Source organism: Lycorma delicatula, chromosome 6 (genome assembly GCF_047948215.1).
Source record: "Lycorma delicatula isolate Av1 chromosome 6, ASM4794821v1, whole genome shotgun sequence".
In the NCBI taxonomy this organism is placed as follows: Eukaryota; Metazoa; Arthropoda; class Insecta; order Hemiptera; family Fulgoridae; genus Lycorma; species Lycorma delicatula.
Window position 1 is genome coordinate 141,960,643 of NC_134460.1, and position 26,282 is coordinate 141,986,924.

The 26,282-nt window shown below is 30.2% G+C and overlaps 1 protein-coding gene across 6 annotated transcripts in view; it reads left to right on the plus strand.

Annotated features, from left to right (window-relative positions):
- Ac76E (adenylate cyclase type 2 Ac76E) overlaps nt 1–26,282 on the plus strand; it is a 778,210-nt gene that overhangs the window by 586,237 nt on the left and 165,691 nt on the right. For all 6 annotated transcript variants that reach the window (XM_075368679.1, XM_075368681.1, XM_075368680.1 and 3 more), the window contains 2 exons: nt 13,461–13,564; nt 15,946–16,057. In XM_075368679.1, coding sequence (XP_075224794.1) covers nt 13,461–13,564; nt 15,946–16,057 — 216 coding nt within the window. The remainder of the gene's footprint in view (nt 1–13,460; nt 13,565–15,945; nt 16,058–26,282) is intronic.

Consider the following 26,282-nt stretch of genomic DNA (forward strand, 5'->3'; position numbering starts at 1 on the left):
ATCAAATTTTTATGTTAATGTTTTCTGCTCAGTTGAAGCAGTTGTTAATAACAGAAATTAATTTATCGCTCTACATTATTCATCCCGGTCTTTTTTAAGACTGTGAAAGATGTAAAACACCTAAAGTAAAAAATACCAATCATAGTTGGTTTCTCTAAGAATAGTGATGTTTCTATATCACGTCCTATATCTCTTCTTCCCCTCGGTTTGTATCTCCCTACTTGAGAAGTAAGTCTACAAAGCGACATATGCAACAAATGTTCATTCCATCGTTTACGATATTCCTTTAATAAACCCAAAAGTGGCATTACACTTAGCTTTCTTATCTCCTCCCATTCCTTATTCGTTTTACTTGAGTACAATAGGGACTTCCATTGTTTTGTAGAATCTTAACTGGGTCTTCTATCTGGCTTGTTTCCCTAACATCTTGCGTATTAAACCACAGACTCCCCCAAATCGGCTCAGCTTCTTATCGACATCTGTATTTCTGTCGTATGATAGATTACAAAATAAGGTAATTGCAAAATCGTACTTATTCCAAGATCTACCCTTCCAAGATTATTTCCGAGCGTACTGGCAATTTACCTTTAAAAGCCATTATCTTTGATTTCACAGGCGAGATTTTCATACCTGATTGCTTACTTGTTTAATTTAGAATATAAATTGCAAGTTGTAACTTATCCTCACCATCAAAAATAATTACGGTGTCGTCTGTATACAATAAAGAATTCAAGTAATTACCATCACAAGCCTAATGCCTGAGTCAACCTGATGTTTCCAAGTATTTAAGATTTTATCCACATAAATACTAAAACGTGGCGGAGACATTGGACAACCTTTTCGCATTCCCTTATTGATTTTTAATTTTCCCGTTATTTTATATACACCGTAAGAAATTAATATGGTTGTGTCAACAAAACTTCCAACAATTGCTGCTACAAGATGTCTCGGATATCCGTCTATAAAAGTCTATAAATTTCTATAAAAGTCATGTAAGTTTCATAATTATATTCGCGATGTTTTTATATAATTTAGGATAAAACAAAAACCGCATCTATACACGATCGACCTCGGCGAAAACCCATTTGCTCTTCTCCAATCAAACAATCTGTTATTACTAGCAAGCGCTTATTCAAAATACATATTTGCTTTGAAAAAGCTTAGGCCTGTGGCATTCGGTGTTTCTTTCAACACACGTTGTAAAGGTGTAATAACCTCAAATGAAAGAACAAGCCACCGTATTTTATAATCTCAGCATTTACACTAATTAAACTTGTAGCTTTCGGATGTTTTCCTCTTAATGGCTTTCTGAAGCTCATCCATGACGATATCATCAACATGACAGTCGGAGCAGTCAACAAATTCAGAATTAGGGGAAGCTTCGTCATACCATAGACCCATACAATGCTTTATCCACTCCTCCTCTGACACACAATCTATTCGAACTCTTTGTGTTTAACCCATCGACCTTAAAAATATATAAGCTGGCTCCTGCCTACAAATCATTGTCAAGTTTACCAATTAATCTTTCCCAAGAACCAAAGTTCTTGGGAAAGATTAATTGGTAGGCAGGCTCATCAAAATGAGCCTGCCTACCAACGAGTTTAACATAATTCCTTACTCTTTTATAGTCACTCCTATTCTGTTACGTGGGATTAGTCAACCACTTAATATAAGCCTTTTGCTTCCTAGAAATATTATCTTGAATTTCATGATTCCACACTTGTAAACCTTTCTTTTTGTTTCGTCGCTTATAACTTCCAAGAGCTTCATAGGCAGCTTGTTTTAAAGACTTCTCTATACTTTCCCACTCTCTGTCTATATTTTCTTCAGTAGGGACACTTCTTAATCTGGATGTTATTCTATCTTGAAACAAACGTTCCACACCACCATCATGTAATAAAGATAACTTTGAAAGCTTCTTTGCTACTACTCTTTTTCTGTGCGGCAGAACCCGATGGATGATACGTTAGAGCATACAAATCAATCTTCCCTGATACTAGAAAATGATCTGAATTCGCGTCAAAACATCGAAAGACAATTTCATCACGAAACTGTTTTGCCAATCTCTGATTTATAATCTTTAATTCTTGAAACCCAGTTCCTATCAACATATATGGCTACCCTCTTACTAGTTCTCTGGTCCTGCCAAACCCCACAGCACAATGTAATTACCCACATATTTAGTACCTGATAGCTTCTTTTCAGTCTCTGTAACTACCGCAATTTTATCGTAGCATTATGAAAGAGCTTTGCTGATTCCATATTTTTACAAGACAAACCTCTAATATTCCAAGTTGCCACCCTTACTGTGTCCATAACCCATTCAACTTTTTTTAATACTGACTTTTCCGATTATTCCCAGGTGGTCTGTCCGCCACCTAAGTAGGCGCCCGATGGGAGCCCGCTAAACTCCGCAAGGGACAATCACATTTATAAGATTATTTTTGTAGATAAAAATTACTATCCAACGCTCAATGAAATATTTACGCTACTGAAATTGGTTGTACAACTACATCCAATGAAATTTTTTAAAATTAATTAGCACTTTTATTTTAATTAAATTTGTGATAGAATTTGTAAAGGTAAATTGAAAAGTATATATTTTTTTCTTCTTTCTTTCTTTCTTTTTTGAATTCTTGATAAAAATATATAATTTATTGAAACTGGAAAAAGACAATCCGCTTTTATTGTTTTAAAGGTTATTAGAGCAGAAAATTGCTTTATAATTATTATAATGTTTATCTCTATAAAGCAACCTATTTAATTAAACTTGTAATTTCACACTCTTTATTACGTATTTATTTATTCAAAATGTTATTACTACTATTATTACTTTATAATTTAAAAAAAACAAATTACATTTAAAAGGAATTTTTGTCGATATATTAACATTTTTCTTTTTTTTGTTTTACGTCGAAATTGGAAAATTTTGCCTAATCCAAACGCTCTGTAGCCCATACATACTGGATGTGTGGGTTCATCGCCTACTGCAGTGGGACCCAGTAAAAACCACTCCCTCACGCAGCATGGTGCTGGAACTGACGTAAAGACAACCTCAACACCACGAGCGTCACAGACACACCTCACATTCATACAAATATTTACACATCACAGTAACACCATATTTACAACTCAATATATACACTATACTCGTGGATTATTCTTAACCCCGCATGCCGGCCTCAGAGGCAGGAACGCGTCCCGCGGGAGCTACTGGTGACGACAATGCCGAGGCACCCCCGCCACACGCTCCAGAAGACTGATGCTCAACGCCACCCTCAACCAACATTCTCGCTGTCCTCCTCACGTTCTTCCTCCAGAAGCTTTTGGTAGAGCACTCTTCTAAACCACTGAGTACACATGGTCCAACCCTGACCAGACAAGAGCATTAAAAGTATGACTTCTCCCGGCGAGTCCAAACCGTCCCACGGCAATTCTTCCTTTCACTTGGCACACGCAAAAAAGGTGTGTTCCACCGTTTGTTTCTTCGCAATACTGACATTGATCTGTACGCCTAATTCCAATCTTGCGGAGGTGGGCCGCAGACGACACGTGACCATCTGGTCACGAGTCGGTTAACTGTCATATTAGCTACTGAGCCGTCCAGGAGTCTATCTTCCCATGTGGTCTGTTGACCCACCCTACTACCTCTGGGATCAAAATATATCTCCAATGTTCTTCCTTGCATTCATTCACCTCTTCTGCCATCCAGTAACAATGCGGCTCCTCACCTTCTCTTTGCCTTCTGTGATTTTGTCCCTACTTACCTTGGCCACGTGATCCAACTGTGGCATTCCCGCCACCACTAGTGAAGCATCCCGGGAGACTGTCCTGTATAGTTGGGTCCCCTGATTCCCAACTTCCTATATACGCTGTTCAGCCTTCAGGCATTTCTCCCTATCCTGAAGGCTTCTCACCATACCGGCGCCGCATACAATATGGCCGACAACACTGTAGACGCTAACATCCTGCGTTAAGATGCCCTGGTACCCCCCACATTGGCTATCAGCCTCATCAGTGTCGAGGAAATTCCTCCCCCTTCACGGCCACCTGCTGCACATGGAAGGCGAAGCTCCTTGACCTATGGAGCGACACTTCCAGGTACTTGGCCCCATCCTTCGAAGGAATCTCCTCCCCATGCATTTTGATAGAAAGTGGGGTTATACGCCTTGCCCTGTCATCGATACGATTTCTTTCTTCTTGGCTGCCAGTTGCATTCCCTGCGCCTGAAGCCAGGTCTTAATTTTTTAACCGTCCCTGTTGCAATCCTTACTACTTTATGTAGTTCCTTCGCCGTCACCATTACTGTCAAATCGTCGATTATGCCACCAACTTCACTTCAGGCGGCCACTCCTTCTGAAGGAGGTCGTCATACACCACTTTCCGTAGAATGGGGCCCAGAATTGATCCCTGTGAGAAAGTAATGTTAAAAAAGAGGAAACCTTGAAGAACACTTTACAAAAAAATATTTATAATCTAAAGTCAAATCAGTATTTTAATTGTTATAACGTTACTTTTCTTAATATCTTGTACTTTGTGATATTTTTAGCAGGTAAATGAAGAGTTATAAGCCACTCATAAAATGTTAATAATTATGTAATAATAAATAATAATACATTTTCACATTTATTAATTTTTTATTTAAATAATATTTGTTGAAATTTCATGATTATTTCTATAATTTTTTTTTTCTAAGTACATAAAGCTTGTAGGTGATCTGACATAAAACAAAACTCACTTTTAAACCAAAAATAATAATTATCCCATGCTAGATTTACTCAAGAGTGAAGAATGAACTGTTAGATTCCTCTCTGAAATAAGCATACTTTTTCTTATCAACATGCCTAACCTATTGTAATGCAGGTAATATTTAGCTTTAAAAGTGACAACTTTACTCTGTACAACAGAGGGTTTGGTATAATTTCTCTAGTTTTAGAATGAAAATCTAGACTACTGTTACTTCTACATAAGATGCGTTACATACGTCTCAGATATGAGAAGTATATTACAATTGATGTAAACAACTAATTAGTTTATCTCTTTTTGTGGGAAAATATGTAATATATTTATTTATTAAAAAGCATAGAGTTATTTATTTATTAATAAATTATAGCAAATAAATTATATTTTAAATATTCTTATGCATTAGTTGTTTCGTAACCTCATAATATGTAATTGTAATTCGCTCTTTAGTCACCTTTATTTGATAAACAAAATTAGCACTACTACTTCCGATGTTATTTAAACAATTGAAAAAATTCCTTTGCTTACATTTTAACGAAAATCGTGCAGCTTTTCTGAAGTTATAGATTACAAACCATTTCCAAATACCCACATATTTTTCTTCCGGAGTTTCAAGTTAAAAAAATGTATTTTTATTACAAATTAAAACTCGTCGTTCTTGCTATCAAATCAAACTAATTAAAAAGAGAATTTTTAAATAATTATTTATATTACATTGTAAAGTTTAGTGACAATAAAATCATCCATCTAAAAAATACTGTAAAAATACTGAAATACAATTACGATGCAATAGCCATCAAACTAATAATAGAAATATTACTAAATGAAAGGTCAAATCTTTTAATTAAATGTCAGAATGTTTATCAAGCTTTTTTTTAAATGTTAAAATAAGTAGTATTTATTTTCACTTTTTGCAACCGGATTTTAATTTTAAAAGCTAACGTAGGATTTTTTTTTAATTTCTCAAGTAGTTTTTTCTCTTTTTTGCGCTTGATGAATTAATTCACCACAGAAGCTTACAGAGAAACTCGTACAAATATTATTATTCCTAATGTGCATGTTCCAATCTGTTCAGTTGGTGAACAATAAGCAACCTCTCCATGGCCCAGTGAGTTGATTATGATATTTATGAAATGTAATTGAGGTAAAATCTTGTACATACTTGTACGAATATGGAAATGGAATTATATGGAGTATGAAAAATTCTACGGTTGATCGGGATTCAAACCCGGGACCCCCGGATGAAAGGCTGAGACGCTACCACTCCGCCACGGAGATCGGGAATTTATTATTTATATTTTTTGTTGTTTTTTTTGTTTTTTTTTTTTTTAATGAAGTTATTCTGATAAATTAATAATGTTTGTAATCTTGTAGAGATTTTTTTAATGAACAATTATGATTAAATAATTCAATTTTATAGAAGAATGTAAATATTTATATAAATTTATTAAATTAGTTTTAGTATAGTATTTAATGAACAGTGCTTTCATGTAAGAAAATAATAAATTTAATGAAATTGAGTAATTTGATTAAAATCTGCATCCCTTGAGGGATACTTGCTCTATTACTGTTTTTGTGGCTATTATTATTACTGCTATAAAGTACTACCTAGTTAAAGCAGTGGCTTTTGTGTAACACTATAAAGTTGATCGTATCACAAGAAGAGCTATTTCTATTGGTGCTCTGTTCAGTACTTGCCGGTTTCTAGAGATAACCTTATCTGATCTACTTAAATCTTGCTCAAATTAATTAGTCCGTGTTGTGGCCTTCGTAACGTATCAAACTTTGATATATAATATAGCGTCAGCTTAATCAGATCAATAGAATTAGTTCATTATTGATCATTTTTCATTTATTAAATGTACAATACAGTTACATATAGTATTTAATTTTTTTGTGCCCTTTTGTTAAATAAATCTTTATCTTAAAATTGCATAATAATTGTCCTTTAATTAATTAAATTGTGGCGCTTTGCTTCAGCTAGCTCTCTCAACTTTGGTGAAAGGTTTTATCTGCATCCTAACTAAAGTTTGTTCCTTGATTAGACGTAACTCGCCTTACGTGTTCCCATCAGTACAAATATGACGTTAATTTATATTACACTAATCTTTTGACGGGGTTTTAGCCGATTGTTAGGCCAAGTTTCATGCTTTTACGATTTATAATAAATGTAATTAATAGTAACAGAGTAGATTAACACCAGAAAAAATAATCACAATAATAATGCGGTACAGGAGCAAATTAAAAGCAAATGAAGAAGAAGAAGAATAAATTCGTTTATTTTTTTTCTTCAGTCATTTGACTGGTTTGATGCAGCTCTCCAAGATTCCCTATCTAGTACTAGTCGTTTCATTTCGGTATACCCCTTCATCCTACATCCCTAACAATTTGTTTTACATATTCCAAACGTTACTTGCCTGCAAAATTTTTTCCTTTTGTCTGTCCTTAAAGCGACTATTCCAGGATGCCTTAATATGGCCTATAAGTCTTCCTCTTCTTTTAACTATATTTTTCCAAATGCTTCTTTCTTCATCTGTTTACCGCAACACCTCTTCATTTGTTACTTTATCCACCCATCTGATTTTTAACATTCTCCTATAGCACCACATTTTAAAAGCTTCTAATCTTTTCTTCTCAGGTACTCCGATCGACCAAGTCTCACTTCCATATAAAGCTGCGCTCCAAACATATAATTTCAAAAATTTTTTCCTAACGTTTAAATTAATTTTTGATGTAAAAAAATTATATTTCTGACTAAAGGCTCATTTCGCCTGCGCTATTCGGCATTTTATATCGCTCTTGCTTCGTCCATTTTTAGTAATTATACTTTCCAAATAACAAAATTCTTCTACCATCGTAATCTTTTCTCTTCCTATTTTTATATTCAGTGGTTCATCTCCATAATTTCTACTACATTTCATTACTTTCGTTTTGTTTTTGTTTATTTTCATGCGGTAGTTCTTGCGTAGAACTTCATCCATGCCGTTTATTTTTTCTTCTAAATCTTTCATTCATTAAACATTCATTTATATAATGTAATAATAATTTATATACTAGGCAAACATTATTAATTAGACAGACGGGGAGATCCCGTTAACAACTCTTACACATACTATCTGGAATTCTTTTACACACACAAACACAAACGGGAACGCGCGCTCACAAATGCCTGTCAGTTAACCTCTTAGTTTAAGTAGCTTTGAAAATTAAAAACATGATTGTATTACATAATTAATATAAAATTCAAAATAAAATTTTAATAATAAAATTATTAATCCAAAATATTATCTGTGTGCAAAATATATAATTTATCGTGATGAACCTTCATTTGTTTAAAATAACAGTTAGTTTTAGATTCTTTCCAGAATTTTACGCTTGTACTAACGAAATAATACAGTTGAGAATTTATAACAGTTATAAATTGAGTGCCGCTCGCAAAATCAGTAAGCGGTTGTGATCACTTGTCTTTTTATACTCTAATATTTTATGATATACAGTCTCAATTAGGTAATCGTGCAATCTTCATTTCATGTGTGATAGTCTGATTAATATTCTTATTTATGTAAATTAACGAAAAGCTTTTATTGCTATTTTTTTATTAATAGTTTTTAATTTGAAAACTAGAAATAATTTTCACGTATTCTTTTTTTTAGTATATGTATACATGAAGTTTCTACATATTGAAATGGTATGGATTTATTATTTTATTACTCGTAGTAATAAACAGAACATGATGACGTATACTGAGGTTTACATCAAACGTTTACCAATCTGAATAATGACTTTTATTTATTAGTGTTGTAGTACGTTATTTACATTCTCATCCCCCTCAAGATAAAACTTTGCCTTTCTGTCGTTTACTTCCTATCAAAATACACTTATAGGGACTTTTCAATTTTCATTGCTTAACCGTAATATATACATATCCCCTCAGAAGGTCAAAGGTCAAATCAGTATTTTATATTTTTCACAAAGACAGCGCCATATTATAGTTCTTATGATACATTGAACCTTCGTACATTTCGCAAAAATTTATAAATCTGTAAATTTCATATTTTATTTTATTATTATTATTATTATTATTATTACTCTTTTAAAATAACATTGGACTTATGGAACCTAATAATAATAATACTGCACCGGCCCCGACAAATCAAGCTTGTGCTTTTCGTGTGGAAGGCCTAGACACAGGAGAGAGTAATGTGTTGAAGTAGCACACTGTGCATTATATGGTATTGATGGCCACCAAGCCAAGAGTTGTCCGACCACAAAATGAAATACCTCCTGTTTAATGCTAACAGGTCCAGGGACGCCATGGACATCTGTTGGGAGACGGGCCAGAGAGAGGTGGTGAACGTCGTCCTCGTCTCGGAACCCGATGTGGCGGCGGTTAGAGGACCACGATGGCTAGTGGATCAGGCTTCAGGAACTACGATCGATCTCCCGATACTAGACATGTTTAAAAGCCAGTACCACTTTGAAACAGTCGCAGGATTCGTGGAAGGGGTCCTGCAAACCAAATTCCGGAAAGAGAGGAACTTATGGATGCTTCCAGGTGGATCTTCTAGAAAGTACCACAATACAAAGCCCTCAGACTGAGGCGGAAGAACATGACCGGCGGGTAGGAGGGCAAAAGACTGCTCTCTGCGGAGCCGTCGTTCGTTCGCGCTTGCGTGGATGGACGACGGTGATGAAGGACGGAGTTCCCTCTCGCCCAAAGGCTTCTCCCAGGGACGTGCATGCTTAATTGTGAACCCGACCCTGGGAGGGGAGGATCGGTGAGATATGAGGTTTAGTCGGTAGGGCGCAGGCATACATACGCTTTCTTAATAACATCTAGCGGAACCTGATAGCGAGTCGGACACTCCGCCCGTAAATGGGGTTTCTCACACTCATCGGAAAAAATAAGAAATAAAAAGAAGAATAATAATAAGAAACTAAATCAATCATAGCTGTAATTTACAGACATAATGTTATAAATATAATATTTGTAACGAATATGTGTATAAATTGACCTTGTTACATAGCTTTCGCTACGAAAATCTACCTCATATTCCTATCGTACCTACAAATATAAAAGTATAGTAACACAAATTGTTTTTGCTACTGGCTAAACATTCCGAAACTAGCTACCATTGATAGTTACACTTGATGTCATTTTAATTTTCGTTTTTGTAAATTACGTTTTCTTTAGCGTTTAATTTATTAAATATATACTAAAGAAGACAGATCTCCTGTTTGAAGAATTAAATTATTAACCTTTTAACTCAATTTATATAAAAGTTAAGTAATTAAAGTTAAAAATTAACTTACAAAATATTTAATTCAATAAAATTGTTTAATTTAAATTTTACAAACGATTTATTACGAATTCTCATCAGAAGATGAAACATTGTAGGATTTTTAGCATTGTAATTACTTATCTTCCAGTGATTAACTCCAGTAGTAAAATTTACTCTCTAACTTTTGTAAGTGTGTAGAAAAATTAAACGTTGGAGATATAAAAACTGGAAAAAGAAGTTTTTCCACCAATTAATTAACTTGCAAACAATTTATCGAGATTGTTGGGTCAGGAGATATACGCATAATAAACTGGCTAGTAGTGCAGTAAATCATACTCTCTATTTTAGAAACTAAGACAGGCGGCTTTAAAGTTAAAATTTGTATTATAGATTTAAGTTAGATCTTTTCATATATTAAATTTTATATATTAGAATTTTAAATTAATTTAACCAGTTTTTAAAATAATCATTAATTAATTTCATTTAACAATTATTATTAATAACAATTTGCCAAATAATTTGAATTTTTTTTTTAATAACTTCAAAATAAATTTATATTAAATAAAATATAAATTTTACGTATAAGAGAGTAATCTAAAAAATATAATTCCTATTGGACAAAAGATTAAATCAGTATAATTTTTCTAATTTGATATTATTTTGAAAGAAAATATTTATATATTTCCTAAAAAGATACAAAATTTATGACCATTCAAACCGTTTAAATGTACAATTTTATCTACGTTATAAATATATATATAAATAACACATAAAATAGAAATAAAATATTTAATTCAAATCTTTATAAAGATCAAGTTACAAATCTGTTTACATTTGTCAAATCATTTTTTACTTATTTTTTTATGGAACAAATAATGAATTGCTTTGGTAATTTCAAAATGACCAAAATGAATAAAAAAAAACAGGCCAGATTTTATAAGAATAAAAATCAATTCAATGAATGATTTGGAGAGAAGATTTGTGTGTGTGTGTGTAGGCGGGCGGGCGCGTGTACCTGCAGTTCTTTTCATGTTGGTGCGATTCAATTTACACCTATTGAAAACGACCCCGCACTCGTATATCCTTTACAATAAACCACTCTAATGGAGTCTATTTAGCTCAGCAATTATTGCGATATTTGAACACATTTTCTGTTAAAGTTAGCTTTCTATTGACCAGTTGTATACGCGCAATATCATCTATAATACGTGTATGATCCTTTTAGTAAAGTAATATCAGCAGATTATATTATTTATATTTATTATTTAATGTCTTTAATGTTGGCACTAATTGTTATACAATCCAAGAATTTACACTCGCTTTTTTGATTATATCTTGTTATATTTTGATTGTTTTTAAATATTTTTTTAGTTTTCTGCATCCTATCTCTCGGTTTGTCTGCAGAAAGCAAATAAAAAGATGCAGGACTTTAATTTTTTACTATAATAAGTAAGCAAATTTTTATTTATTATAATGTATAATTTTTCAATCATTATAATTACTAAACCAAAATTGATTTTGTGTCAATACAAACCTTAGGGAAATGTTAAAAAATGACGTAAGATTGTGGAGAAAGAAAATATTTTAACGTTTTTCCTTCATTTTTATCTCAAAACTGCTTCAAGAAATTATTTTCAGAATATTAGTCAAGTGTTTGCATAAAATGAAAATCTTAATAATTGGCAGGAAAACTAAATTACCAGTGTTCCTTTACAATTACCCCTTCTTGTCTGTGTTCGAAGGATATCTCCTCCTTCATATAAAAAAAAAGGATTTCTTCAAACATTTTTCGATCTCATTTTCTGTTATTATTGCAGTCTCAGTGGAGGTGCATATTATTAAAATCTTCACGTTTTCCTGTTCAAATGTAAAAATAAAATTCTACAAGAAAGATGCTTAAAAGTAAAATATAATGAATTAGCTAATAAATTAGACACGAGTAAAATTATTCGTTTTGAAAAAAGTCAATTTCTAACTTCAAATTAGAAAAGAAAGTTTTTTCAAAAGTTGTTCCATGTTTTATGAATTTTGTGAATGAATAAACTCAAAAAATCGAATTATAATCAAGACAGGCCTGTTAATATTTAAAGTTGAATATAGACATTCATTCTGCAAGTTTCAGTAAAAGTGGATTTACTGTACCAGCGTAATTTCGTTCGAACAGAAAACGAAAACAAAATAATGATCAAGATAATGAAAAAACATGATAGTTAACAGAAATTTAGATAATTAATGAATGAATTTTACTTAAATAAACAACAATACATATGATAGTAAAATAAAACTCTTTCTCAGCAATTTATAAATAAATCTTAACCGCTAAAGATGTATATGTATTGATTTATAATATTTTTAAAGCATTTTTTAAATGAGATATTATCAAGATGAAGTTATAAATCGTTGTAAAAATAGCAATGAGTAATTTAAAAAAAATCATTTCTAACATTTTTTTTTTTTGTAAAATTAAAATAGCACATCCATGTGGTCACTTTAGATGTTCTTTAACAGTATTTAGGATAAATTACTTTTTTTTCAGTTTAGCCAGCGGAACTACCGTAAAGTATTACTTCAGAAGATGAATGAGAATGATATGTATGATTGTAAATGCAGTGTAGTCTTGTTCAATCTCAGTATATTGTATTTTCTATTTCATTACATATGTAATATGTGCATTATTAACGTATGAATGTGATACTTGTCTGAGTGTGGGCGACTTCTCCCTTCCTGATGAAATACAACACTAGCTGTTCTAGGAAGAGTGGGCAGCCAGGGTATACGCACCTAATAACATCTTGCAGAACCTGTTAGCGACCCCGACACTGTCTCGGCGTCTGTAAAATGGATTCCTCCACTTCCCCCCTTCCGCAAAAAAAAGGTCGACCATTCCGGAAATGTTTGTTTAATAGAAACCCAACTATCAAATAACACCATCTAGTTTTCAAATCCGTATGAAAGTAACTGTCTTTTTACTAGGATTTGATCCTTAGAACTCGACTTCGAATTCAACTTATTTTTTATAGGTTATTTACCTATAGTGGATTTACCACTAGACCAATCCGGTGGGTTAGGATAAACTACCTAAGTACGTGAATGTATTTATATAATTTTTCCCTAAACTTATACTATTTTAAGAAATATAGAATAATTTAATTATTGTTATTTAAATTAAAAATTAAAAAAAGTAATTAAGATTGTATCGGTAAAAAAACATTCAGTTTTATCGTGAGCTAAATGAGAAATGAAAATAAATTCTAAATTCTTTGTGTAAATATTGTAAACAATTTTTTTTATACATATAAATAATGTAAATAATTTTTACAAATAATAATGCACATAGTATTATGAAAAGTACGAGTATTATTGGTTTATACTATACTAATTGTATAATACTACAGTAGTGTATATTTATTTTAATAGTAATATATATTTCAGGTTAAAAGAAGTATAATGCTTAAAATGGCTGATGCATGTCAAGATATGTCAAATAAACAAACTCGTTTTCATGAAATGTACGTCCAGAGACATAACAATGTCAGGTAAGGTAATTTTATTTTATTAAAAATGTTTTCTATCTGTTTTGTACTAACAATATTTTTTTCACTTCGGAAATGTATTTATATATATTTTTTCGTAAATGAAATTTATAAAACTGTAATAGTCAAAGTCCTGTTTTTGGAAGTAACTGTACTTATTTAATTTCCTACCCAGTGATCTCATTTGAGATTTTAAAAATATTACTCTCGTAATTCATTTTTGCCATTGGAGAGAATATTTATGGACTGTAGTATAATATCAAATCTGAACTATCGATTTGTTTTCATTGGTAGTTTTATTACTAATCAATTTTTAAACCATATTTTGTTTCAATTGGTTGTTACTTAATCGTGGTATTTGACGGTGTTTTTCTGAGAGACAAAACAGATTATAATATTAAGGGTGCTTTGTTCAGTTTTAATACTTATAACTATGGTTTGATAAAAAATTATGCTACAGTTTACCATTATTAACAATACAGAATTTTAATTTTTGTAAAATCTGAATTACCTAAAATGGTTTTTTTTTAATGTTTTTATTTACAGTCGCATCAATAATTACAGTCATTAGTGACTAAAGTAACACTATCATGTAGTGTTACATAAAACAACAAAAATCATAAAGAACGAAACTAAACAATAAAGAATAAACATAGACAAGTAACAACAATAAATACAGACTAAAATACATAAATCAAATAAAAACCACTAAATTGTGTTCTTCATTCCATTGTAGGAGAGGAACCGCAAAATACGTTTATTACCTTCTTTTACCTCCGGTTTAGTAGAAATTTCTACTAAACCGTTGGTTCAAATTTGCACCGAGATGACCTTTAAGGATTAATAAGATTAAAAATTAAAAAATTAAACTTAGAAATCTTGCACAAAGTTATTAAATTTTGACCGTAATCTGAAAAATTATTAATTGTTATCATTATTATAATTGTAATGTTAATTATGAATTCATTAAATAAAGATTCATAATTAATTAAAATGAAACTTTTAACGGAAAGATTGCGTTCAATTTGGCTTAGATTACAAGCAGAATTCGAAGATGAACTTCAACTATGTGAGAACACGAACAAAGAAAGCGAATGGCGTGGGGGTGGGTCATATCAAATTCCGACACCGTAGTGGTGTATTAACAACGAAGTTACATACGTGTACCAAATTTCATTGATTTTCATACGATAAATCAAAAGATCTTAGCATCTTAGCAGTTGCAAGATTTGATTATAACTAAAGCAAATTAAACAAAAGCTTATAATAATAATTTACGTAATTTTTATCCTTAGTGCAACATTTTAATGTTTAATATTTCAGTATATCATTCGTTAAGGCTTTCGTAATGTAAAATAATTTTTTCAGAGGATTATGTTTATTCGTTTCTTAATTTCTGGTGTGCAAAAACCTACAAAACTTAGTCTTTGTACAATTATTGTCATACATTTTTAATGAATCGTATAGAATTGTCGGTTGCATAAATAATCAAAATAAACCAAATATTTGCAGGTTAGACTGTAATTTGTTTAAATTGAAAATATATTATTTTATTTTAGAGACCACGCTCCGTATAAATTCTTACTAGTAAAGAGTTACTGTTTAAAATTTTAGAGAGTTTGACTTTTAGGATAATAATAAAGCCGGTAGATATTACTCTTTTAGTGGATGGTTTAAGACTAAAGAAATAAAGTACAATTTTTCCGTTCACAATCAGGTAAAATATACAAAATAAAGAATAATAAGAAATTGCAGAGTTGCAGTACGCTTTACAATATAAAGATTACATTTTATTTGATCTCATGTCTAAACAGTCTTTCTTTTTAATAAATCTTCATTACTGACTGAATATGTATCCAACAATATTAATTTTATAAAATCTTTCTTTTTCCTCGAAAATGTTATAAACTAATATCATAGAAGCGCCACTTTACCCTACTATGTTAATATACGAACTTTTAATTGTTATTTTGTCGTCTCCTCACTTATAAAATCATTTTAAAAATTAAATTTAAAAGTTTGATTTTACTTTTTATGTTATTTTAAGGATATTTTTTAATTAGTATCTAAGTTTAAAAGTTTATTATATTGTCAGGATAACAGTTTAAAAGTTAATTTAAAATTATCAAATATTTTTAAAAATATATTTTCCCTTTATTTTGGAATTTGAGCGGTATATATATATACATACATATGCATGTTTTTTAAGATTGATAATCTCGATATATTCAGGTAGCTTAATTTAATTAACTATTTATTATATATAAAACTTTAAAAATATATTTTTTTTATATTACAATGAATAGACTAAGTACTGTATAAAATATTTTTTGTCATAATTATAAAAACAATGTGTATTATTTTATAATGTTTTTTTTTTGCAGTATTCTTTATGCTGACATTGTTAACTTTACACCGTTATCGGAACAGTTGAGTGCATCTGACCTTGTCAAAACACTTAATGAGCTGTTTGGTAGATTCGATCAAATTGCACAGGTATTTAACAGTATAATAATAATTAACGATTATATTGTGTGCTTAAATGTTTGACTTTGCATGTGTATACTCGCGTCCATGTTTACATAACACGTATACGTTATGTCGAATAATGTTAGCTGTTAAACAATCAGATTAAATGAACGTATATCGATAGCCTACTGTTAATATTTAAGCGTAACGCTTGCTATTTAAGCATTAGTGGTATTTTAGTGAACTGCATTACTATTATTATCTGATACCTATATTTTTTCTTTTTTTTTAATATTGTGATTCACTTTTGGATAAATCTTCTTATTAAAACAGAAAAATAAGTTAAAAATATTATGTTAAATTAATATTAATAGATAATATTATTTAAGTGTATAGTTTAGACCAATAAATATGCACATATAACTTTTACTTTAAGAAACAAACATGTCTAACTCTTTATCATTAAACGGCAAAAATATCCAGCAACAAAAATTAAAATTTTGACAAGTATCTAAGTGGATATCTCTTCTAGAAATAGCAGCTATATATGAAACGAAAACAATTTCAAACTAAACTCCATAAATTGTTATAGCGATCGGCAGTTATCTTATCTCTCCTTAGATAACAAAATTCTAAACACGAATTATATTTAAATTGATTTGGACTGAGAAGTAAAACTTTGGAAGACGGTTTTCATATCAAACCTTGAAATATTTAAAAGTTTTTAGCAATAATATTTAAGAATCTTTACCGGTACCTCGTAGCAAATCACATACATTCAATGATCTTAAAATCCCAGTGATAAGAAGAATCGGCTCAAGAAAGTGTAATAAATCAGAATTGTTTTCCATTATTGTCTTCTTTACGAGCTAAATATCCTGTTGTACATCAACATGCCGAAAATTCACTTGACTTAATCTTTAAACAATACTCGGCTTTATTAGTGATATGTACAAATTGACAACCAAAGGATTGTATATATTTTGAGTCTGAGAGAAAGAAACTCTGATTCCAGAGATATATCAAATGATTTATAAATTGTATATCAATAAGAAAAACCGGGATAAACAGTGTAAAATAACATGTATTCCGTTGAGCTAAATAACTTCAATTAATGATTGTTTAATCACAACATATGAAGCTATTTACTGTGCAGCATTAGTATTAGCGATAATAGTAACACGTTTACGTAAAAACTACAACACTTTTATAGAAAAGATGAATTTAAACATATAAAATACTTTTTTTTTTATTACAAATAAGGACTAAAAATTAATTAAGACCAAAGATAAGACATTAGACTGATTAAAATGTTTATCCATTAAGGAATTTATCCTTTTTATTTCCTTGTACGAAGTAAAGGAAGTATTGTGATCGCGAAAAGTTTCGGTTTTTCAGATTTCAACGGAAATAACCATTTTTACCATCCCTGAATCCATTTTGACTAGTTTTAGCGTGACGTCTGTACCTACGTATGTACATATCTCGCATAACACAAAAATGATTAGCCGTTGGATGTTAAAATTCTGGATTTATGACTGTTGTGCACCACCCCTTTTGATTGCAATTGACTGAACAGTGTCCAAAACAGCCCAAAATATAAAAATATTTGAATTTTGGACTTTTTTAACTGCAGTAATAAGCCCTCATTGAGACTTTTCAACGATATATCATAAATTGTACTTATTTTCATTGATTCCAGAGTTATAGCCAAATGAAATTTTAATTAATGAAGTATTTGGATCTTACCAGGGGAAGGTATATCGGTTCGAATCAGATTTCATCTCCTTTTTTTAATTTAAATGAACTGATTAATATCTTTTGATAATTATTCATATCAATTGATTATTAATTTATCTACTGGTAATTATTAGCCTCTGATTGTAAAAATATTTTTATATTTAAATAATTCAATAATGGAATAAAAAAAAAAATATAAAAAATATCACAAGTTATTAGCAAAATAAAATTTTATGTACTTTTCATTTAAAAAAAAAATGTGTATATGTAATTTAATAGGCATATAAGGAAGTCATGTGTTGCCACATGAGAATTTTTTCCTCAATAATAAGTTAAATAATTAAGTACTCAGGATTTGATTTTAACTTTTGACGCACCTTACATTTATATATACATTATATATATATATATATATATATATATATATATATATATTATATTATATATATATATATAACTGAGTCATTAGAGGAGTAAAAGAAAAAACGCTGCTAAGTATTGAAAATCGGCTATAATATATAAAAAAATATATAAATATACTGAGAAAATGATTGAAGATTAGCTTAACAAAAATCGATGAATTTAGTCTAAACAGTACGTTAAAATGACTTTTTCATTAGATAATCATCTTTTAAAACTAGAATTTATACACTATCTGTGTCATAATTTAATTAAAGACGCATTAATGAATTTGATAATGAATCACTGGGAAAACCCTTTTACTCATAAAGTTTTACGAAAACGATGATGTCGGTGAAATAGTAAAAACGTTCTTATTCAAATGTAATTGGTTATCAGTACTATATAAAAAATAATTGGAAAAAAGATAATAAAAATAAAAGATAATAAAAGGTTAAAAAAAGAGGATAAAAATATAAAAGGAATAAAATATAATTAGTTATCAATACTATATATATATATATATATAATACTATATATGTGTTCAAATGTTATTTGGTATTATTAATACACAATATTCATATCTGACAAAAAGTCACTGTCTATAATAATATTACTTAATCAAGTAATATTATTTTAAAGCAAAAATTCGTAATCTTCGTTTATTCATATAATTATGTTTTCAATTTTATAAATTATATTTATTTATATTTTATTTTATTATTTATTATTTATTATTTATTATTTATTATTTATTATTTATTTTATTTATTATGTATTATTTTATTATTATTATTTATTTTATTTTATGCCAATACATTAATTAAATATTTTTATATGAAAATACGTGAAACTAAGTGACTCTTAACCCAATCGTTAAAATTGGATTCATATTGATATCCCAACGGAATACGTATAATTTAAATGTATTCGTGATAATTTCGAGGCGCAGTGACACCAATACTGTGGGGAATCCGACTCGAATTGAGTAATTCAGTTACTTCAGTTTAGCAATTACTGCGATTTGACAGACATGCTACTATCCATATCTGAATTACTTGATTCTGAATTAATTGAACGCGAACTATATAATGGAATATAATAGTTTCCAAAAAAAAATGTTAATACGATAATCATGTCTAACATAACTTCTTATCGTTTTAATTACGATGTTTAATTGTAATATAATAACAAGTCATAAGAGATTAATACTGTAGAAGTAGAACGATATTCTAATATAAAAAAGGATAAATTGATATGTTAGATGTGAAGGATTTATTTGAATAACCATATGGTGTACTTTAATTTGTACGTTTTGAAAAACGACTCATTCAAAATTACTGTAACTATAATAATTTTATCAAACATAGCCCGTTGGTATAAATATATAATTAACTAAAAAACTTTACCAACAATTTTTTTATGCGTTCAAGCGCTTTCGGAAAAGAATTCCATCATCAGGAACTTAAAAATGTATATTAAATTATTAATAAAACTAAAACTTCGTTGACATATGTATTTTTTTTTGTTTTGTAATATTTCTCACTGAATTTTTATGTGTTTGTATTTATTACATTATTTAGTATTTATATATTTATATTTATCTACAATTAGCTACTCTATTTTTTATACAGTACAGTGCTCGAGCGAGCAGCTTGTGACGTAGAGTGGCGTAATGGTCTGCGATCATAGTTTGCCGTGGGCACCCTAGCCACCGCTAGGTTTCAGCACCCGATGGCAAGAGGGGATAAAAACGTAACAGTTATTCTTCTTACGAATATTTGAAATTCCAAATTATTTCTTCTAAGTATAAAAATCATCACAATATAATACTACTTACCAATAAATAATATAGTATGCCAGTTATGATAGTTCACTGAAATATAGTACTTCTATTTTAATATTATCTTTAAGAATATTTCTTTAATAATATAACAAGATGAACAGTGTGCTCTCTATTGTATAATAAAGTAGATTTTCTGTATTAATTGACAGCACGACAAACAGTTGCTCGGAATAGAGTTATTTGGGATTCAGGTCCATATCTACAGAACCGTAAAAAAAAGTAATTGGGAGAACGGTTATTAAACAAAGACTTAAATTGATGATTTATTCGTTCAAACATCCGATGTTACTTCATCCAATATTTAAAGGAAGTGTAGAGAATAATAAATGTAAGGGAATTCTGATTAAAAAGTAGAAACTAATTATTTACTTTTTGCATTCTAATCATCTGAATACAAACAAATGGGAAGACTCGTCGAATCAACTGATTCACCGATAGTTAAAAAAAGAAAATTGTGAAAATATTTCAGCGCTTCGTTAACTTTTATTTTAAATTTATATACAGTGATACATTGTTAATAACTTCTTTATTTCTCTTTTAAAATAACATTACATTTGTACATTTGTACGATACCTTTAGTTTGTCCCATCATTTATTACTTTGATATTATAATTAAATAAAAAAGGATTTATATTTACCGAAACATTTTGTTTCTCCCTAGACAATAATAAAGAGCGTGTATCTTCATTTGAAAGTGATTTCTCCAGCAAAAATACATCCATATTGATGACCGAACTTTAGCTATTTTACGAAACCTTCTTTTTCTACGAATAGAAAATTTCTTGGGACTCTTTGTTGTACTTCTAAATTGACAAGCTTAAAACAGTTCATTTTTACTTCCGCTGGAATTCTTCACTAGTGTTGTGCCAGACAATTTGAAATTTAATAAATATTCCTATTCTCCCTTAATTGTATTCTTTTTTTTTTAATTAACAAAATATTTTTATATTAAATAAATAAAATTCTTTTTGTAAGGGTAATAGTTAATTTTTATTAATATTTACTACATTTATAGTAATAAATGAAAATATTTCAAGTAAATCAGGTTTTATGAAAATTAATTTAATTTCTGCTTGTAAAGGTCAGTTTTAATTATATTTCGATTAAATCTGAGCTATTATTTTTATTGATTAGAAAAATATTGTGATCAAGCAAATTAGTTTTAACAACATATTACTTTTTTCTGTAAATTGTTTTATTACCATACATTTCGTAGCAAATAATTTATTTTATTTTTGATTGTAAGTTGACTGATATCATTCATGCAAAAATGATTATTTGTTGCCATTGTCAGTGTCGCATCTTCATTATTCCATTCTACAACAGTGTTCTATTTCATTAATAATAAATAATAAATTTTCGTTCTTTCCCTGTATTTCAGTTTTCTTATCTTTGTCGTCCTTTGCAGTTTTACGAGTAACTTTCACACTTTCTGAAATTTCTGAATTTTTGAACTTATCAAAATATTATTTTTATGGTAAAAAAAGCGTTATATACATTCATTTAAGAATAAATGAAAAATAGATCATGGTCTGTTGCGATTCACTGCTTGTTTCACTGTCCCCATAGAAAGTAATCTGAGGAAGTCAAACCGGGTGATCATGCAGACCAGAAACTCCTAGGAATGATTCGTTTACTAAAGACATTTCTAAAAATCTGACACCACATGACTTTCTTGTACGCCTATTAAATTACACATACGCTACGCATTTTTTTTTTTTTTTTTTTTAATGAAGAGTACATAAAATTTTACTCCGTTAATAACTACTGATATATTCATATTTTTTTCATATTCTTTTTTTTATTGTTATTATTGAATTATATTATGTATTGTAAAACTTCTTTACAATCAGAGATTAAGAATTATTAATAAATCAATACATATAAATTTAAAAAAAGAGTTACAAAAAACGAGATGAAGAAAAAGAGTTAAAAGAAAGAGATGAAGTCTGATTTGAATATTTGATGTGCCTTACAAATATTTCATTAATTCAAATTTCATTTGTCTTTAACTCTGGAAACAATGAAAATAAATACCACTTATATCACTGAAAAGCTTATACACTGAAATGAGGGCTTATTACTGCAGTTAAGAAAAACCCAAATGTCAATTTCTTTGTATTTTGGGCTGTTTTCGACGCTTCTGGTTCAGTCGATTTCAATTAAAAGAGGAGATACAGAACTAGATATTACAACAGTCCTAAATCCAAAATGTCAACATTCTACGGTTAATCATTTTAGTTAGATTTCATAAGAAAGCTACATATTGTAATGGATACCATGATTCTACTTACAAAATGTTTCGACATAATTCGCATTTCACAACCCCCAGACCCCAAAACCTTCGTTAGCTCAAACGTTCGTGAATACTTGATAGTGGATACCAGTGTTCATTGGTGGTCGGGATTCAATTAACCACACATTTCAGGAATGGTCGACCTGAGACTAAACAAGACTACACTTCGTTTATATTCATACATATCATTCTCATTCACCCTCTGAAATAATACCTTACGGTAGTTCCGGAGGCTAAAGAGAAAAAAAAAATAATAACCCAGAAGTAAAAGATTGTATATATATATATATATATATATTTGTTGTTGTTTATATTCTGATGTCGTCATGTTACAAAATAGAATTATAAATGAATGTTCTGATCTAAAGTAATAAAAAATATTATTACATTTGCTATTTAAAAATTAAAGAGATGTATCATTTCATTTAATAGAACGTAATAATATTGAAAATGACTATCTAATAAAAACAAATTTATAAAAAAATACAAATAATACACGTGCAATGACACTTTTATAATAAATTATAATATGAAAACAAGTTAAATTTAACACTATATTACATTATAATACGAATAGGATAGGGCAGCTTACACTTTAATATCAACGCATCAGTTTATATTTAAATGACTTGAAAATAATGACGTGATATTTAATAATTAAAGGTCCAATGTTTACTGTATATAAACGAGGTCATACTTTTAAATGGACTTTTATTCAAAATCAGTAAAAGATCTTTATTAATTAAAAATAAATTATTGTTTTTATTTTTATGTAAAATATCTACTTTTCAAACCAAATGAATTATATGTTATTCAATAATAACAAATAATTTTAAGGAGTTGTAAATGTATATAATTCCCCCAAATTACAAAATAGACATGAGAAAAAATTACAGAATATAATGAAATAAAAATTTCATTATATTTTTGGGCAATCTAATGTTTTAGGTAGATTTCATAAAAAATGAAATCTAAATCTTTCATAAGAAATGGGTACCATGATTCGACTTCCGGAAAATTTCGACATATCCTCGCGTTTCACATTCCCCACACCCCCAAAACCACCATCACCTCAAAAGTTTATATATTTCTGATCTGGAGATTACGACTTTCCTAGTTACATACATTTATCAGATTCTAAGATTCATAACCGTACATAATATCAATCGAAGAGCAATCTCAGTTTGCAATTTTTATGCAAAACTTACTTGATTCCTAGCATTAAATATTTGAATAAAGTACCACTAAATTTAAATTCGGGCATTTGAACAATTTAAAACGTTTCTACAGCGTAAATGAAACTATTTCAGCAAAGGAGTAATTTAATCGTTTTTTTATTGAGCATTTGATGATAAAGTGTATCAATAACTATTAAACTGCAGTTTTGTTTTGTATTTGTACTTAATTTATTGTGTCATAAATGCTACGATTTAAATTGAATTTATAAATTTATCGCTTCAATATCATTTCGTCCTATTTTATTGTCGTTTATATTTGATCACACTCTTACTATATTGTATTGTATTTAAACAATACAATTGTTTGTTTGTTCGGAACGTGATCCAAACTACACGTTTTACTGAAAAGGATTTTTTTTATTGTTACAGAGTATGTGAAATTGATTTGAACCAACTTTTAATCCTATTTGAACATGCATCCTAAGACATTTTATCTTTGTAAGAATAATTAAAAAATATTTTTTTCGGTATGTTTTAAAAGTAAAACCTAATACGTTATTTTTCCTAAGAAATTTTATTGCAACAGTTAATCAGAATTATTTTACAAAATACAAATTATATTGCTTTTTTAATTTACTAGATAGTGATGTATAAAAATTTAATTTACATCAATAAAATAATAAAGTTACTACACCAAAAAAATCAAATTTTTCTACTGGAAATTTAATGAATCACTATTTCATGAGTAAATCATGAATCATGATTTACATTCCTTAAGGTTTCATAAAAATGTTTACTTCTTTTTTTTCCATAAAGGATGTTGTAAAATCCATGAAGGTGTAATAAAGTCCTAAATAGTATCAGTGTCATAAAAATAAAGGGTTATTTAAAACGATATTTCCAATTATAAACTTGAATAACTCACGTTTAATAACACTCAGATATGTAAAAACGTCATCATTGGAAAGAGAAACACAAAAGGATTTGTTATACAATTGGTTCACAACATCAGATCACATGTGCTCAATGTGAGGTACCTGTGTCACGTGGCACACATAGAGGCTGTTGTCCAATTCCTATCATACATGTTGTAACATTGGATTCCACATAACCTGTAGGATTTTCCGGACCCCAGTACCTGATGATTTGTTTGTGTACTTGTTTGTGGGCAGATGGAAGGTAGTCCAGTGGAAGTCCAGTTGGTAGTCGAGTGGAAGCTTGTGTTGCGGTCGGACGTATTGTTGTGCGCTCTGTCTTATACTGTTTTTTTTTCGGATTAACGGTTTTATATCTGATTTTTGGAATTGGGAATCGACGGTGGAAAATTTTCGGAAGTGTTTTAATATAATTTGGTGATTTTTGGTTTCGGACTGACCTTTTTATTGAATTTTTTTATCTCCCAATCCAAGTGACAATGCGAGACCAAGATCCAGATCGGCGTCTGTAAGGCGAGGAACCCCACCGGTCGCCGAGAGTAAAACCATTGTTGTACAAGGACAAGGGAAAACATACGCTGATCTATTAAAAACTATGAAAGAGAAAGTTAAAGTAGAGGAGACTGGAGAAATTCTTTCTATAAGAAAGGGTAGAGATGAACAGCTAGAAGTTAGGGTAAGTGGAGTACAGAAGGCAGGGGAGTTTTCTGCAATTATGAAGGATAGAGTAGGGGATCTTCAGGTCGATATACGTAACAAGGGAGACTGTAGAACAGTTGTACACATTAAGGACATGCTTGGAGATACTACGGAAGGTGAGCTAAAAGAGGCAATTTAGAAGGTCCTAGGAACGGGTGAGAGATTTCAAATAACATCTATGAGAAACGCATACGGTAGTACCAAAAATGCTACAGTAATTACTACTCAACGCAGCGCAACAAAGTTAATAACAGCAAGACTGAGAGTAGGCTGGGTTTGCTGTAGGGCATATATCCGCATCGAAAACATAAAATGTTACCGGTGCTGGAGCATGGGGCACGGTAGAAGAGAATGCAGGGGCCCTGACCGCACCAACTTATGTTTCAACTGTGGTAATACGGGGCATTTCATCAAAGACTGTAGGCAAGCAATGAAGTGTCTCGATTGCAGAAGTACAGAACACAGAACCGGGAGTGTGAGCTGCAATAAACATAATGATTAAAATATTATTAAGTAATAATAATAGAAGCCTACTATCAGGAGACCTGACGCTGGAAATAGCCACAAGATACAATGTCGACATTCTGGTGTCTACGGAGCCTAATGTGTATTCGGCTGCCAGAGGTCAATGGATACCCGACAGGAATGGGGCTGTGGCCATCAGAAAAATACTCGATAGAGTAGATTATAACTTGTACAGCAGAGAAGACGGAATAATAGCTATTGAATTAAGTGACACGATTATTGTGGGTACATACATCAGCCCCAATTGCACTATAGAGTTTTATCAAAACCAGATATTTAACCTACAGCAGATCATGACCAGATCGCGGAAAAGAGTGGTAGTGCTTGGAGATTTTAATTGTAAAACTACTGTAGCGGGTGCCAATTCTACAAATGCTAGAGGTAGAATTCTCGAGGACTTGTTGGAGGTTACGGGTGCGTGTTGTATAAATGATGGGGCTCCTATATACAGCGCAAGAGGTCACCAATCAACAATAGACCTGGTAATTGTGGATAGTAGGTTTAGAGCAGATACCGTCGAGTTTGCTGTCCTTACCGAAGAAACTGGTAGTGATCACAAGGCCGTATTGGTTAACATCAGAGATTGTCCAAGGCGGGTAAGGCAGGATAATATTATCTCTAGATTAACGGATTT